At 43.0% G+C, this 18,746-nt stretch overlaps 1 protein-coding gene across 6 annotated transcripts in view; it reads right to left on the reverse strand.

Moving 5' to 3' along the window:
• Positions 1-18,746, reverse strand: part of LOC135219088 (tetratricopeptide repeat protein 23-like) — a 224,105-nt gene that overhangs the window by 27,386 nt on the left and 177,973 nt on the right. For 3 of the 6 annotated variants that reach the window (XM_064255519.1, XM_064255517.1, XM_064255520.1), the window contains exon 10: positions 778-873. The exons of 1 other annotated variant lie outside the window; for it this stretch is intronic. In XM_064255519.1, coding sequence (XP_064111589.1) covers positions 778-873 — 96 coding nt within the window. Of the gene's footprint in view, positions 1-675; positions 874-18,746 lie in introns of all 6 variants that reach the window. 2 more of the 6 variants (XM_064255516.1, XM_064255515.1) reach the window with 1 other exon arrangement.

Below are 18,746 nucleotides of genomic sequence, written 5' to 3' on the forward strand. Positions count from 1 at the left end.
TGCTTTCACCTCTGTTTGCTGTAGATGACATAATACAAAAAAAAGAAAATAAACACATTACTGTACATTAGAAACTTAGTCAGAAACCATCAAAATTATTACTAACTTGACAAGAACATAAATATTTTTCCAGTGCCATCTGGTGGGAAACAGGTGATAGCAGAGGCAGCCTTATCAGGTTAGCAAAGCATTATTTTTTTTCTTGAATGCCAATCACACCTACATGGCATGAAGATATAAGCTTTCTTTAACAGTAGGTAAGATTAATTCCAAATAATGAGTATTCTAAGATTGTAGTAAAAAAGATGACGACTACAGATCTTTAGAAAGATATCCTCAGCAAATTTCCTAAAAAGAATAATGTACAGCACTAATAAAAGCTAAAATGATTAACGTTATCATATTAAATTAAGAATAAGGTGTCTAAAAGACCTGATAAACAACGTAATGAAATACTCAGCCTACTCTACAAGAAATGAACATCAATTTACTATATTTACCTTCTCAAGTTGTTTTAAAACTCTTGGTTAAGAATCTGACTTTTCTGTAGATATATTTAAGCCTCTTTCAATATTAGCCTTATAAATTACTCTCCATTCAGCAAAACCATAACAGCTTACCCCAATATTAGCAAGTAAATATACTACTTACTTAAGCAGTCTTTGATACACTCACCTTTAGAAAAGGCTTGATAACACATAAATAGGATTTAAATCTTATAGACAGGAAGGCAAGAAACTTAGCTAATGAACTGGTATTAAAAAATGTGGAACTGACTTGTGGACTATAGTCACCATGAGCCTCGCGACACAACTTGAGCCGAGTTCTCAGATGCTGAATAGCTTGTTCGTAATCTTCTTCTTGAAGGAGAACCTAACAATAGAACAAATTTGGGAAAATGTCAAACGAAAAATCCCATGCATATTTTCTCTCTCTCTCTCTCTCTCTCTCTCTCTCTCTCTCTCTCTCTCTCTCTCTCTCTCTCTCTCTCTCTCTCTCTCTCTCTCTCTCTCTCTCTTTATAACAAAAACCAAAGAAGAAATTAAGTTCTTGAATGATATTTTAATTTTCTGGTGATTCTTAACATGAAAGATAATTCCTACCAAATACTATATTAATTTTTAAATCAGGTTTTCCTTTCATGGGTGGTTAAATGCTTAATGAGCTCTACATCTTCAACCTTGTGAATCCAGCTTGAATTCCATTTGGCCTAAGTACTCAACAAAACCTTTCCCCATGATTACTTTTCACACGGCACTTTCTCATTTGCTTTCTTTTTGGTCACCATAACTTTGGAAATATAACAAACTCGCTTCTTCAATCAATTCGTCCAGTTTCTAAATGTTATCAAGACCTCTTCCCTATGCAGAGGTACTGCCTACAGTGTGCCTTGGTCAAGGGCCAGCTGAGAGTATTGGCAACTAAGGCAGTCACCCGGGCCACCACATGCTACGAGAGGAGCTACAGAATGGGTTTGGAATTCTCCAAATACAAATGAAAGATATTCTTATAATAATCTGTAAAATATGAAAAAAAATTAAAATGAGGGAAGTCAAATGTTTGAGAACATGATTATTACAGTAATTCTTTTTTTATGGTGACCAAACTGTGGAAATAAATTGGAAAAGGAAATTTCCTAAAGAAATTCTAATATCTATGATTCATCATGGTGGCCACATAAAGTACCAATCATGGAAAATGTCCACATCATTATTAAATAGTCCACATCCCATATTTCTATATAATAAGACGCCCTCAGTCCTTTATTACATCATCAGCTGTCTTTTGTTGAGTTCCTGGCTTGAGCACTCACCTTCCTTAGCTTTCTGAATTCTCCAGCTTTCTTCCCTCTTTTCCTCCTCAAGTTTCTCCCTTCCTTATTCTACAATGTCTTTATCCCTTCCCCGTCCTCCTCTAGACCCTTGTACCTCTCCTCAAGCCTCATCCTTTCCCCCTACAGTAAGTTAAACTGAAGAATACCCTCCCCTGCCAAACTTTTGACAATTGACAACTACCATCCGAAAGACAGGACTTCCTATCTTGTAACTGTTGCCCTGAAGAAAAGAAACCCTAACATAAAAACTGCTGCAGGATTGAATATTTGATAATTCAGCATGGCACTGGAAATGTGGATTTCCTGAAGTCCAAAGCTGATTCTAAACTACTTAACCTGAATGAAAATCTTAACAAGGAAATCACCTGTGCTTACCAAACTCTGCTTCCTTTGGACCCTCTGTTGGAACTTCCTCACATCATCACAGTCCGGAAATGTGCAACTAGACATACATAAGGCATTGTCAAGGAAAATTCTCAGCCACCTTTAAGAAACCAATACCAACCAAGTATGGTTTAGAATGTGGAGATATTCTCCACTGAGGAGTGAACACCAGAGCCTTAGATGCTTCTGTTACCAGCATTATGGCAACCATCAGGAGTGCTCCAAGCAAGCAACTGTTTATGCTATCTGTGGCAAGAGACAGTGACCAAAGCATGTATAAAAACATTAAAGAAAGGTGAACCAACTATAAAGTGTTCCAACAGTTTGGAACCGCTTTATCCAGGGTTCAAACGACGCAGTGACAGACTGATTTGTATTTCCCAAATAAAGGTAAAGAAAGAACCCATCAAGACTGACACCTGAGTCTCAGGTAACACCTCAGCAATAAGCATTCCAAGAGACAACCAAAAATAACCCAACAATCCATGGTAAAGCACTAGTAACTTGGAAAGAGACAACAGACCCTCAACTAATACCAGATACTACTCACCACATCCTTAACACCATTCCCTTACCTTTGACCTCAAAACTTGCTTCCATATTTGCTTGAATTATTCATGTAAGTATATCCTTTCCAGGACATTTTGGAGCTTCAGAGCCTGCCAGCAATAAGACAGACAAAATTACCATTTCTCATAAATTATGCATTGATAGCTAGGATAAAATCAGTTAGGAACAGCATAAATATAAAAAAGAGAAAAAGAAATGAGGGAGAACCATTAATAGAAAAAATGATAGACAGAGAGAGAGAGAGAGAGAGAGAATTAATCACAGGAAGAGTCTTGAACAATAGCCATAACACGCACAAAATTTTAATCTAAGCACTCCCAATTAAATTCTCACCTGTGACCTGGCTTTTGATCTTTCGCTGGAAACTCAACAGTTCTGGTGACGTCATTAGTTCTACCCACAAGGGGAGGAAATAAGTCAAATAATCACACCAAAAGGACGTCAGCAGATCATCTTCAACCAATAAGGACCACTACCAGGCGGGACAGTAGCAAATCCTCCGCCTTTGGTAGGTGGGACAATTTCCTTTGAAGAACATTCCAGAGGGCAAGCAGAGAGGGAGAGAGGAGATAGAAAATAGCCGGGAGCCGAGGCGGTGTGGGGTCTAAAACCTCACAGTTGTGGGTTAGAAGATTCAAGAAAGGCTCACACTTCGATTGTAGTCATATACTTAACTTGTAATTTTATGTATATTTTTACTAGTGTGTTAATGAAGTAAGAAACCTGCACTGTGTCTTCCTAAGCCTCCTGAGACTGTAACAACTAACAATGAAGGGTCTGTGAGGAGTGAGTGTACTGAATTTTATTACAGGCAAGGGAAATATAAATACACAGCATGCGGACGGAAATGTGGTTACCGACCCGCGAGAGAATAAAAGTGGGTCAGCGAGACCCGATTTGTGTTTCTTGAGAGACATATAATACAAAATATAAAAGTACACAAAATATGGTTATACAAGTTTTATATACTGGCGGAAAGCCCGCTGAACGCTCTTGCGGAGGGAAGTAGGAACAACGCGAATGATGAATTACATACAGAGAAAATTATGGATAAGTGTTGTCCTTACAAATACTCCCCCCTAAGACAATAATTAGGCATAATTGTTGGCTGATTTCTTCGTACTTCAGGTGATTACTAGCGGAAGCGAGCTGGGCGGCAGAGGCGCCCTCAGGTGCGCGATATCAGTTGCTGTGGTAGATCCTTGGGAGTTCCTGGGGACGGGATGCCTCCCCTGAGGTGATCCTCGGGGGGTTTGACCGTCTTCCGAGGGCGGCCGCAACTACGACCGGAGGTTTGGCGATTGAAGGAGTCGCTTATTTCCGAGGAAGCTTGAGGCGCCCTATGGAATCCGTGTCTGCGGGGTCCTCGTCCATGATGAAGGCTGGTTTTAGGCAATCGATTGTGACCCAGTCCTCGCGACCATTAATGGATATGAGATACGCCTTGTCAGTGCGTCGTAGGACGCGGAAGGGACCTCGGTAGGGTCTCGTTAGAGGCGGGCGGCGGGCGTCGTCCCTGACGAAGACGTGTTTGCACGATGATAGGGCCTTCGGGAGGAAACGTTTGGTCCTGTCGGAGAAGGTTTTGGCGCAGGGCGTGAATTTCCCGGCGGATTCCCGAAGCCTGGTGATGGAGACGTTGGCGTCGTCGGCATTGGTCGGAAAGAACTCGCCAGGGACTGTTAATGCCTCCCCGTATACCTTCTCCGCGGGTGATGCCTCGCCGTTCGCCTGCGGGGCAGTCCTGAGACCGAGGAGGACACACGGTAGCTGGCTCTTCCAATTTTCGTCAGTGCAGCGCGCCATCAGGGAAGCCTTGATCGAACGGTGGACTCTCTCCACCATGCCGTTAGCTGCTGGGTTGTAGGCGGTGGTGGCATGTAGCGATGTCCCCATTAGGCGGGCCAGGGCAGTCCACAACTCCAACAGGAAAACTGGTCCGCGGTCTGTCGTGATTTCGTCGGGCACTCTGAATCGACTGACCCAGCTGGCGAGGAGGGCTTCAGCGCACGCTTTCGTGGTTGCTTCCGACATCGGTGTTGCCTCGGGCCATCTGGTGGAGCGATCGATTATCGTCAGGAGATATCTGGCGCCTTCCGACGGGGGCAGGGGGCCCACGACGTCTAAGTGGATGTGGCCGAATCTTCGTTTCGGCTGCGGGAATTCCCCCACACCTGATTCTGTGTGCCGACTGATTTTGCTAGTTTGGCAAAGCACGCAGGTCCTGGCCCACTCGAGGGAGTCCTGAATTCCATGCCAGACGAACTTCTCCGTCAGGAGGCGCATCTTCGTCCAGCCCAAGGGGTGCGAGAGTCCGTGTATGACGTCGAACAAGGCTTTCCTTCAGGAGGCTGAGATCAGCGGGCGCGGGCGGCCCGTGCTGATGTCGCAGAGGAGCGTTGCGCCTGCAGGTCCGAAGGGACGTCTTCCCACTTGAGGGCGATGATAGCTGTGCGGTACGCGGTGGTCTCTGGGTCGGCGGCCTGTTCCCGGGCGAGGTCTTCATAGTTGACCCCGAGATGCACGGCGTTGATTTCAATCCTCGATAGGGCGTCTGCCACTGGGTTCATCTCGCCCGGCACGTACTGGATGGTGCAACCGAACTCCGCAATGGCTGCCAGGTGCCTCTGCTGTCTCGCTGACCAAGCATCGCCCGCCTTGGTGAAGGCGTGTACCAAAGGGAGGTGGTCTGTCCTGATCGTGAAAGGGGAGCCCTCGAGGAGGTAGCGGAAATGGCGCACTGCTTGGTACACCGCCAGGAGTTTGCGGTTGAACGTGCTGTACCTCGTTTCGGGAGCTGACAGTTTTTTACTGTAGAAGGCGAGTGGCTGGGGCTCACCCTGGACCATCTGCTCGAGGACAGCCCCGCAGGCGACGTTGCTGGCGTCAGTGGTGAGTCGTAAAGGTGCAGTAGGGTCTTGGTGGCATAATGTTGCGGCTCTGGTGAGGGCCCTCTTCGTCTCGTTGAAAGCCTTCTCTTGTTCAGCCTCCCACGTTAGGGCCTTTGGTTTCCCCTTCAGGACCTGTGTTAGGGGAGACATGGTGCGGGCGGCGTCGGGGATGAACCGGCGGTAGTAGTTGACCATTCCGATGAACTCCTGCAGGGACTTGACCGTGGTTGGTGTTGGGAACTTCTGTACCGTGCCTACCTTCGAGGCCATGGGGCGCACGCCTGCCGCGGAGATCTCGTGCCCGAGGAAGTCCACCCTCTCGGCGCCGAAGGTGCATTTGTCGAAACGGACGACCAACCCGTTTTCCTGCAGGCGCTTCAGGACCGCTTGGACATGGTGTAGGTGCTCCTCCAAGGACCTGGAAAAAATTAAGATATCGTCGACGTAGCAGACGCAGAAGGGCAGGTCCCCCAGGATGCTGTCCATCAGGCGCTGGAAGGTGGCCCCTGCATTTCTCAGGCCGAAGGTGGAGTAATGGAAGATGAAGGAGCCAAAAGGCGTGATGATGGCGGTCTTGGGGACATCCTCGGGGTGCACTGGAACCTGGAAATAGGATTTTAAGAGGTCCATTTTTGTGAAGACCTTCGCCCCATGGAGGGCCCCTGTCAAATCCTGCATGTTTGGCAAGGGGTATTGGTCGGGGATTGTAGCAAGGTTGAGTCTCCTGTAGTCTCCGCAGGGCCTCCAGGTGCCGTCAGGTTTCTGTACCATGTGCAGGGGCGATGCCCAAGGGCTCGACGCTTTCTTGCAGATGCCCATTTGTTCCATCTCCGAGAAAGCCTACTTCGCCTCCTGGAGGCGGCCAGGAGGGAGTCGTCGGAACTTCGTGTGTGTCGGGGGGGCCTGTGGTGGTGATGTGGTGGAATATTCCGTGCTTGGGCGGCATCCCTGCCGCCTGACGAAGTTCCGGCTTGAAGACTTCGGGGAATTCCTGCAGGAGGTTGCCGTACTTGTGGGGGGCGATGGTACAAATTGTAGGGGCGCCCGAGCCTGCTGCCAGTGGTAGGGAAAGGCATGTCCCCGTGTCGAGAAGACGTTTGCGGCCCACGTCCACCAGGAGGCCGTTCTGTGCCAGGAAGTCTGCCCCCAATAGCGGGATCCTGACGTCCGCGATGGTGAATTCCCAGACGTAGTTTCGCCCCAAGATGGATATCTCGAGGGACTTCGTGCCGTAGGAATGGATGGGGGTCCCGTTTGCGGCGACGAGGGCGGTTGTTTTGTCGGGCTCGCGGCGGCTGTCTTTTCCTGATGGCGGGAATATCGAGTGCATCGCCCCAGTGTCCACCAGCATCCTCCGGCCGGAGATCGCGTCGCGGACATAGAACCCTACGGTGTGTGGTTCCGACGAGGCCGTTGCCACGGGCGGCCTTGGTTTTGTCTGCCGTCGCCGTTTTTTGACTGCTGGAAAGTGCAAGGGCTTTCACACCTCTTGGAGAATCTCCCGAACTTCCGGTGGAAGCGGCACCAGGAATTTTCACCGCGCTGCATGTGGGAGGACTTCCCTTGGGATACGGCGCCGATCTCTTGCGTTGGGTCTTCGTCTTCTTCTTCCTTCTCTGCAGCCAGGCACACGGAGGATCGGGGGACGGCGAGCTTCGCAGCATTGTTCGACAACGTCAGTTTCTTTGCCTTCTCCAGTAGTTCGTCGTCCTCTAGGGTGTACGCGTCGGTCAGCTGTTTTCGGACGTCTGGCTCGAGTTGCCGCAGGAATATTTCGCGGCTCAGGCAGATCTCTTTCTTTTTTCCATCTGGGCCTATTTCGGGCAGACGGACGAGACCCATCACCGTGTCCCAGGCATCTTGGGGGTCGGCGCCGCGCATGGGGTTCGCGACTAGATCGAGGGCATGGGCGGCCTTTTCAGCGATGTGCGTGGAATAGGCTGTCACGAGCCTTTCTTTTATCTCATCGAGCGTGACAAGTCCGGTTCGTGTTCGACCGGTCAGCCAGGAAGATATTCGGTCGAACACCTCTGTTGGGAGAGCCGCTGCGACGAGGTCAGCCTGCAGTACTTCGTTCGTGAGCCCCGCGATCCGGAATTGCCCTTCAGCTCGGAAGAACCAGGCGGTCAGGTCAGCCGTTGTGAAGGGGGGTAATTTGACGGCTTGAGCGGCAGCTGTGTCCGAGGCCGTCGCTGGGGCAGGGGAGGCCTGGGTGTCTCGCATGGTACTGTCTGCGCACATTGTCCTCTCTCACAGAAAAGGGTCGACAGAGTCGTGAATGGCGGGCCAAACCGTTTGAGGAAACGCCTGAACACACCTCGGGAAGGTATGCCGTATTTAGTCCGTTAGAGGCGTTGGTTATTTCCACGGTAGGAGCTTTCAGAGATCTATACTGAGGCGCCGTGTGAGTCCGTTAAAGATCTCTGAAGGTGAGCGGCGGTAGTTAGTCCCTTAATGGCTGAGCCAAAACCGCTTGGGTCACCATCCAAACCGGGAGGTCACCAGTTGTGAGGAGTGGACAAAGAGGCAGGTAGAAGTGTACTGACTTTTATTACAGGCAAGGGAAATATAAATACAGCATGCGGACGGAAATGTGGTTACCGACCCGCGAGAGAATAAAAGTGGGTTGGCGAAACCCGATTTGTGTTTCTTGAGAGACATATAATACAAAATATAAAAGTACACAAAATATGGTTATACAAGTTTTATATACTGGCGGAAAGCCCGCTGAACGCTCTCGCGGAGGGAAGTAAGAACAACGCGAATGATGAATTACATACAGAGAAAATTATGGATAAGCGTTGTCCTTACAGGTCTATAAACTAAAGCAAATTAAAGATAACAAATAAAGAAAAGAAAGAAGGACACGACAATTACTAACAAATAAAGAAAAGAAAGAAGGACATGACAATTACTCAAGTTATTCCTGTGACAATCTGAAGGTTATCTCAGGAAAGTAGTAAAAGTACCTTTCCAAGAAGGCAAAATCCTAGCTAATATCTAACAACTGAATCTTTCAACTATGTATAACTCTTGTCTTCCACTTAATCCTTTTAACATAATAGGCTAACTGAAGGAGGATAAACTACAAAAACTTAACACAATCTACTGCCCTCCTTTGACACAGGCCAAGAGCCACTAAATAATCTGATGGTATACAGTTCTCTTTGAGAGATCCATCAACTACATGTCTTTCCTTCGGTCAGTGTGACAAAGCCACTCTTCTCTAAATGTAAATCTTTTGTTTTCCTCCACGGATCATTCACTACTCGGAGGTCAAAGTTTTTTACTACAGTATTTTCATTTCTTGAGTAAATGAAATTTGATGTGATAACTATATAGATTTCTCAGCTTCATTTCATTTTCTTTTACAATATTACTACAATAAGCTTTTAAATTTTCATTACTGGCTACCCACAACTCACCAGGACTATCAGCTATATCTTATTTTTCATCTCATAATACTTATGATGTCCTAATTTTCATTTTGACATCATAAACGTAATCCATGACCATTTTATCATTTCCATATCACTGCAATGACACTGACAGGCTGCTCTATGAGTAAGAGCCCATGCTGCCATCTTAATCTCACACACCAAAAAAATCATCACATTAAAAAAAAAACAGTAAATTCTCCAAATGAACGTTTTGCAAATAAGATATTTCAGTACTACATCACCTGGAATATCTTAAAAAGTGGCTTAAGACAGCACTGCAATTACAGTGACATGTAATTAGCTAATCAAACTTTTGGTTTTCAGAGGAACTTTGGGCCCATCGTTCCCACTGCACATTGGGCATTTTCTAGGACTTGTGGAGCAACTTGAAAAATTTATCTGCCAATGAGCAAACATTTATGGTGGGTTGTACCTTAAGAGACACATTTACTGTTGTACAAAACATTTTCTGCAACAGTACTAAAACTTGACAAGGCAATACTTTACAATGAGAAATGTAGTTAAAACAATATATTAAACCTAGCTGAAGAAAACAAATATTTCTGCCTTCTAAAGTTATATGGACTAGCTTTCACTAATACTGCTATATGTTTTTATATGCAAAGACAATTTTTGTGGCTATAAACCAGTTGTAGATACTACAGGCAAAGGATGGTATGAAATCCTATTTAATTTTCTGAAAGAGAGCAAGCTCTGCTTAGATAACTGCAGAGGTCATGAATATGATGATAATGGTTCACATATGGAGGAAAGAATTTGGAAGCTAAAGCCAGGGTCACGAAGGAGAATCCATAGCCATTCTAGTTCAAGTGGATATAATGGTTGGTAATATTTTGGTAATATACAGCACTTAGAAGTTTTGCTCTCTGCCTTTGCTAGGCAATGCCATGAACTAAGAAAACATGTTAAATGCCTCATTGGAAAACCTTGTAAGGCTAGATGGATATGCAAATTCTGACTACCAACACACAAATGAGGTTTCCTAAACAGGTGATCTAGAAAGAAAATACAAGAAAAATCACAACTCAATGTAACACACTAGTGCTAACAATTCTTCTTCAGAGATTTAAATAGTTACAAATGTTCCTGTACCATGAGTGATTTTTAATTATACATGATTTGGCATAAAAAACTGAGATTAGCATAAAGTCACGAGAAAAGTGACCATAATAAGAAAAACCGATACAGTATTAGCAGATGTGAGAACTTGAATGAACTGTATACATATTGTAACTGCATTTCTTGGGGATTCATATAAAACCTGTGGGCTGTAATAAGGATAATGTTTATGATACGATCACTAGATAGAGGAGCTTTAGTAAACTAGTTAATATATACATTTCCACTTGTCCAAGATACAAAACGGACAAAATTCAATGGCAATTTTGTCAATAGTAGATGATTTTCCATAAGGCATAAAAGATTTAGAATATGTATGCTATAAAGTATTTGCATTTCATTGTTACGGCAAAACTCTTTTAGTTGGGAATATTTCCTTTCTTTCCTTTTGTACCCTGAGCACAGCATGCTAATTTGACAGCATCACCATGTGACTAACTGATTATGCATGTTTTATATAATCTCTCATAAATCTGATCACCATTTGCATTATCTTATAGGAATATACATATCACTCATCACAGTACAAGGTATTCAGTTAATTCTAAGTTATAATTTCTTTTCTGAGTTTTAATACCACAGGTTTTTAGTAAGTTTCATCCCAGCTGTTACAAAATCATGGTGTGATCTCCTTAATCATGTGGTTGAACCACTGGCGCTAAATACGTTCAATCTTTGTGCAAATGTCTTTTTGTTGAGCAAACTCACATGAGTCTAATTACAGTTAAATGGCATTACTATATATTAACTTTTCTATTACTGCTCTTATATTTTATCCTTTACTTTTTTAATCTCTAGCTAATAATAAGAATAACAACGCTGAAAAGTCATAATAATTCTAATATCTCCTTTACGGCATAGTTTAAAAGCTGAGATTTTCAAATTTTCTCAGTGTTTGTTCCTCATAAATGTTTACAAAGAAGATTCTGTTTTAGACACTGAGGAGGAACATCGTACAGGTATTTCATTGTCTTTTCTCGTAACCTTTGACTATTTTTAATAATAAAGTGACTATCACACTGGGTTGGATTATAGATTTATCATACATAAATAAAAGTCATGTAACTCATTGCAAGTTGTTCATATATTACCTAAAAACAATGTACTGTATTACTGTTCGGTGTTGGCTAATTAATAAAAAAGGTGATTTATTCAGCTGAGGAAAAGTATGTGAAAACTAGACATCAAAGGTCTTCAAAACCTGACCATCAGAACTTTTTAAATCAACCTCTGATTTGATCGGCATGGTGTTACTCTTTCAGGCTTTTAACAGGGGCGTTCCTAGACATTTTGGGGCCCAGGGGGCACAGTCCCACTTGGGGCCCCTCTTATGGGGGTGGGAGGCGAGTGAAGTGAGCCAAAGCAGCTGGTGGTTCGTGGGGGGGGGGGGGGTGGCTGCTGTAAGCCTCCCTGGGAAATTTTTAAAATATGAGAAAAGGTATGATCATTTTAAAGGCACTTGTAAATCCAAATTTCAGACTTAGCCATACATTATTCATAATTCTCTCCCTCTCCCACACATGACACTGACACCTCTCGCCCAAAGCCTGTTACCCAGGGGTCGCCCAAGCAAGCTTCAATGGGACCGCCGGCCTCCTGGGTTAAGCAGAATGCCAGATTCATTGAATCGTTGGAATGTGTATTATCTGGCCAAATGGGGCCACTAAACGGCCCCTCAGAGGATACTTAGAACCTCTAAGCAGTAATCAATTGTCTTAGATTGGCACTGTCCTTACCCCAATCAACGTTACCCACTCTTCTCCCATCCGTATGAGAAGGTCTATAATGGGCTCTACGATTGGGGAGGGCCCCCCTGGAGAGCCCTATTTCTTTTACATAACATTTTTGTTCACAAAATAGGATATTGCCCAAATTTTCGGGTCCAAATATAAATGGGGCCCTTGACCATTTTGGGGCCACTGGATTTAGCTTGTCCTGTCATAGCAGCAATGGTTAAATTTCGCATTTTGGGGCCCCAAAGTGGGCGATTTCAAACAGGCCCACTCCGCCCCCCCCCCCCCCCATCAGGAATCGCCACTGACTTTTAACTACCTATGGAACACAAGTATGTCGAGATCATTTTCAGTGATGTTACAAGGATTAAGATGCCTAAAGACTTAGTTCATCTGAGGAGACATCATGTGCTCACTTATCTCTAGGAGCAGGTTTTACTATTCATTCACAATGTCCTAATAATTTTATCTGGCTTTCTTTTAAACTTTTCCAAACTATTGCTGTTTGTAACTTCTGGTGGCAGTTTATTCCATGTGTCACATACAGTAGTACCTCGAGATATGAAATTAATCCGTTCCGAGGCGGCCTTCGTATCATGAGGTTTTCGTATCTTGGACCACATTTTACATGTAAAATGGCTAATCCGTTCCAAGCCCTCCAAAAACACCCCAGTAAATTATATTTCCAGGCCTAAAACACATGTTTTAGGGTTATGACGCTGATCCGACGGAAGAAATATGACTCCAAAAAGGCAAAATACTGTACATACTTGAGTAATATTCAACTGCATGTAATGTTCAACCCCATTTTTACTGCATATATTAGGACTTTAGCATATGTCCCTTAGCAATAAGCCTAGCCTATGTTAGCGGTTGTTACTGTAGCCTAGTCTATGATTCTGACATCTAAACCTAAGAAGCTAAAAGCTTAGAATATGCTAATAAAATGTATAAATAATCAGTATGTACTCATTTCAAATAATTATTAATTAATCATTAACAAATAAAAACAAAAAAAACCTTCCAATCGATTGTTTACATTCAGCTCTTACCCGTCTTACGAGTACCGAACGAACGCCAAGCAATCACTTTTCCTAAGACACAGTAAGCTATAAATTTTCATTAGTATCTCTCTTCAACTAATGAAACTACCAAACAGTATAATAACCATTCATTTCTATTCTTTATTCTATCTTTACCTAATGGAGATACCGAGTTACTGACAGCTATAATGAAACATATACGTAACGTAATATTAAAACAGAAGAAGAATTCTAAAAAATACGTATTTGTTGGCAGTCTGATTTATTTTATATTTTATGATATCTAATTCACAATTTTTTTTTTATTAAATGTATTGCATGTACTCATTTCAAATAATTATTAAGTAACCATTAACTATAATAAACAAACAAAAAAAAGCTTCCAAACTTCTGTTTACATCCAGCACTTACGAGTATCGAACGATCGCCAAGCAATCACTTTACACAGTAAGCCATAAATTTTCATTATCTCTCTTCAACTACTGAAACTACCAAACAGTATAGTAACCATTCATTTCTATTCTTTATTCTATCTTTACCTAATGTTTTTTTTATTAAATGTGTTGCATGAATAAGTTTTTCAATTTGCAGCATCCTTTTACCAATAGAATACTTAAAGCACAAGGGGTAGATGCTGACCAATAGGAGAGCAGGATCTTATGGGGTGACTAGCGTCAGGAACCAATGGGAGAGCGGGAGGATGGTGGCGAGTTTACTCAGCTGGCGGCGCGGGAGTTTTAAAATTGTTCTCGGTGGTCCGGGCAAATCTCGGGACTTTACAGCAACAACCTTTCGTATCTTGAAAACTTTTCGTATGTAGAGCTGTAAAATTTTTCGTATTTGCTTTCATATCTCGAGTTTTTCGTAAGTTGAGCCTTTCGTATGTCGAGGTACTACTGTATCTTGTATGTAAAGAAGTACCCACAATAAGATGTGCTATATCTCTTCAGTTCTAGTTTCCATCCATTATTTCTTGCCTAGTTTTCGTTTAATGTGAAGAGGCTACTGTCTACTTTTGTTATGCCTCTCAGTATTTTGAAAAATATTTCTATTAGCTGTCCTCACAATCTTTGTGTTTCTAAGTTATACATGTTCAGGCTCTCTAGTCTCCATTATTTCTTGCCTGGTTTTCGTTTAATGTGAAGAGGCTACTGTCTACTTTTGTTATGCCTCTCAGTATTTTGGAAAATGTTTCTATTAGCTGTCCTTGCAACTTTGTGTTTCTAAGTCATACATGTTCAGGCTCTCTAGTCGTCTTTGGTAACCTATTTGCCTGATGGGAGGAATTAACTTTGTGGCATTTGCTTGTACCCCTTCAAGTCTATTTATGTCCTTTCTCAGTGTTGATGACCAAAACTGTACTGCATATTCAAAATGAGGTCTAACTATTGATGTGTAGAGCTGCAGCATTGTTTCCCTGTTTCTGTATTTGAACTGCCTCTTTATGTTTCTGTGCCTTCTTTTCAGCTTTTATGCACTGTTTTGTGGATTTTAAGCCCTTGGTAATAATGACTCCAAGGTCCTCTTCTTCTTCTACACTATTTATGTCTTTCCCAAGTAGCATGTAGTTGATATGAGGGTTGTCTGTTCCTTTTTGTTAGATCATTTCTTAAATTTTCCACTGTATTTGGGTCTGCTGCACTTACACTAGTTTGCTGTCATCTGCAAATTTGACTATCCAGCTAGTTAAGCCGACATCAATGTCATTAATGCAAATAAAAAACATGAGTGGGCCAAGGAGAGAACCCTGAGGAACTCCACTTGTCACATCTGCTCATTCTGACTTTTCACTATTTATTACAACTCTGTTTTATATTAGTTAGCCAGTCTTCGATCCATGGTTTGGGACAAGGAAGTAGGCTTCTTGCATATCGTTGGATGTCATCCAATCTCCCTGGCAAATTGATGACAGAACTGTCTGGTTTGCCTCCATCTTAAATTTTGTCTTATTCAACCATTGAGGGCATTGACACCCAAGATGGGCCTCCAGCACCCAACACCTTGAGAACAACAAACAGGTGATATACAAGCATTCCGAAATACGAGCCAGCCTCCGAACAAAATTTTGCATTGAGATACGAGCACAATACTGAGATATGAGCATGCTTACAGATACTAGCTAGATGGCCAGCCACTTGGGAGCACTCTAAGGCCACTTCATTTGTTCAGTTCAAGTGGTCGTCGACTTCCGTACACATCTCCCAAGCATCTCCTGTGTTGTGTTTGCGTAATTGACATAATTTTCACTGTATTTGTGAACATTCTTTGTAATAAGTGATGGGTCCTAAGGAAGCGAGTGGTAGGGTTGGCAGTGAAAAGAAAAAACGCATGATGATGATGGAGATGAAGATTGAAATTATCGAGAAACATGAGCGTGATGTCCGTGTGAGTGAGTTGACATGCGATTTCTAGTGGAGTACATCGAAGATATGTACAATCCTCAAACAGAAGGATGCTATCAAGAGCACAAAGGCTTCCAAAGGAATAACTATCATGTCTAAGTTACGGACAAATACAAAGGAACAGTATTAAATATGGTACCGTCCAACTCTCTCTCCCTCCCTTCCTCCTTCTCCGCACACACCGCCATAGCTGCTATCGTCTGTCTTGATGGTAAGAACTCATAATAAAACCATATTTTATTTCATATCACAGTAATAATTTATTATATTATTTTGTGTGTGTGTACAGTATGTCTATACAGTATAGCAATTAAAAACATGTTTTTCCATTTTTATTATCATTGATTGGGGTGTTTTAGACGGCTGGAACGGATTAAATTTTTGTCAGTTATTTCACACGGGAAAAATTGAATTGAGATATGAGTAAATTGACTACAAGCTGGGCCCAAGAATGTATTATACTCGTATATCAAGGTATTACTGTACTATCTATATGGCCTCTTTCTCTATGAGAGATGAAACCTCGTCTGCAAGGGCCAAAAACCTCTTTGATCCTGAAGAGTAAGCAGTCAGTATAACAGGCATGTTGACTAAGGGAGGATTTTTCGTAAAGGGGATAATGTAAATCTCTTTTAGGACATTGATTATTCACAATTCTGCACCCCTTTCTTTCCAATGAACCCTCCCAAAATAAATGGAGTCTGGCTCCGACTTGAGTATGAGGGACAATCTTGAAGAGGACTTCTTAATAGAATGTGCCGTGAAACGGACATTCCCTCTAGGTCTAAAATATGCCCTTTGCTTGCTATGAAAGGGCTGTCAAAAAATCTTGAGTACTCCTCTTTTGAAGATCAGAAGCGATACTCAGTACCGTAACTTAAGAAAAAGACAACGTCTATCTAAGAGAGAATACAGAAGAGCCAATCTCTGTGAAATGTAACTCCCTCAGTTGTAAACGAGCATCACAGTTCTCATTTTTTTAAGATCCCTACAGCATAAAGGGAGGCTAACTCCTGGGAGCCATCCCTGATTCCCTTGTCAACAGAAGAGAGAACTCCCAGCCAGTCTGAGGAGTAATCGTCAAGTAGCACAGAGCAGTCTATAATCGTGCGCATCAAGGTGCCAACAGCCCAGTCTAAAAACATTCATTACTTCAAAAACTTTTAAGTGGTTTTCAAAAGGTGAGCCAGTTCCAATGCAGAAAACATAATTCTTGCTGAAGTAAATGCTAATCTCTACGCTGAATCTACCAGAAACTCCCAGGGAAGGTGCTTCTCCTGCAGCATATGAGAGGTATCTTCTCCTGGATAATCTAGAAGGGGGGAAGCTAAAGGCAGTTCTACCTTGCTCCCTCTTCTCTGTGAGCCATCTGTCAACTACATTGAGGGCCTTTTTTGCTGACAATGAAAGTACCATTTTTAGGTGATCTGGAGGATGTGGAGGGTTGCATGCCCATGAAAAAGGCTGACGCAGATGAAGATGGAGCAGCTGGTGAAAAGAAGTAAAAAAAAGTGGCTGTCAGAAAATTTAAATAAAGAGGAATAAGCAGACAAAGGAGCCTCCTGATCAGAGGAGGCCGGAGATAATGAAAAATCCAAAGGCGCCTGAGGAGCCGAAGGAGCCTAATTGAGTCAGCACAAAATGCTGTCTAGCTTACTCTGAAAGGGATCAACACAAGGTTCCACAACAATAGTCACAAGCAGACATATTCCTACTGAAACAGGAGGGTGCAAAACCACAACATCAACTATTGCTGACGAAGTTAAAGCATGAACCAAGGGAGCAGGAGCAACTTCTGGGCATTCGGGTATCAATGAGCACTTGACTCTCTCCAGATGATCAGGTGCTACTGGGCACTCAGGCGCTGCTGGAAGCTCAGATGTTAATGACAGCGCAGGCACTTCCGAGCATCCTAAAGAACAAGGGCACTCCAAAGGAAAAGCAAGATGCTTGGGTGCTTGACAAAGTCTGAAGAAGTAACAATCCTGGAGGAACGACAAAGAAATTTGGGCACTGAGAAAGCATCAACATCCGAGGGGTAGTCCAAAGAAAAACATTCCAGACTACCCCAGTAACTGTGCAACGGGTGCTCAGGATCCTTAAACTTCTTAACAGACACTGAGGGAAGGAGCGATACATCTACCGCACATCTCTTCAAAGGGTGAGAGTTGTCCACGAAGTGTCACTGTCGCTTGAGGGAAGAAACCCAAGCTAGAGAAGCTATATGCATGTCCAAAGAAGGACCATTCTAACAGTTCTTGGTTGCAACCTGAGATGTGTCAACAGGTTGAACAAAGAGGGTGACTGGCCGTGGGCAGACCCCACCAACCTCCTTTGGGCTACCAGTTTGACTACTCCCAAGTTTAGGGGAGTATGCCAGGGACCTTTGCCTAGGAGAATCAGTGGGACGAGCAGCCACCTCCTTCACCAACACTTTGCACTACACACTGATGAACCAATCTGTGCCATAGTCTACTACTAAAGAAAATTACTTGTCAATCTTAGCTTCAAGACTGGCAATAGGGTTGGGATCAGAAACATGGAAGCCAGGTACAGAAGGTAGGACAGTTAGAGACTGAATGGGGGCCAATGAAATAATAGGAATGTAAGAATAAGATTTAACAGAAGATTCCTGGCTAGCTACTAATTTACTAGTCTCCACCCTAGCAATTGCCTTTCTTTTCCTATTTCCAGCCAATTTCTTTAAATGAGATTCTAAGGTTTTCCATTTCCTATTGTCACAGTCGTTACATTCTGAACATATAAAAAGAGTCAAATGAACAAATATGTCCACGGCAATCTGTGCACATAATTTACAAGTCATGATTCCTTAGTCAGGCATTTATTGGCTCTGATGCAATACCTAAATAAGACGACCCTGAGTTTGACATGGTCAAAAAGGTAGTCAAAATTAGGGATAAAAAGTCTAAATCAGTAAATAAAGTCTCTACAGAGAACCTAGCTCCATCTAAATTATACCAAAACAGCTAACAAATTATAATACTTTACCAATTGTGATGAAAAGCTACCAGAAAAGTCAAGAATTCCAAATCAAAGCTGCATTCGACAACTGATAATAGCCATCAGCCAGCAGAAACAAACTGAGCTCTCTTTGCCAAGTTGTTCCTCTCTTTTCCAGAAAGTGGGTGGGGTCATTGTCAACTACCCACAAGAAAAAAAAACTAGCGCGATCCACGAATTTCAAAACTTTAGCTGTCAGGTGTGTGAAACTCTTAGCAATATAATTACTGGGTAAGTTATATAAAATACTACTAACTCAAAGCAAATATTTTTAGATTAAATTTATAC

The sequence above is a fragment of the Macrobrachium nipponense genome, chromosome 1 (genome assembly GCF_015104395.2).
Source record: "Macrobrachium nipponense isolate FS-2020 chromosome 1, ASM1510439v2, whole genome shotgun sequence".
NCBI classification, from domain to species: Eukaryota; Metazoa; Arthropoda; class Malacostraca; order Decapoda; family Palaemonidae; genus Macrobrachium; species Macrobrachium nipponense.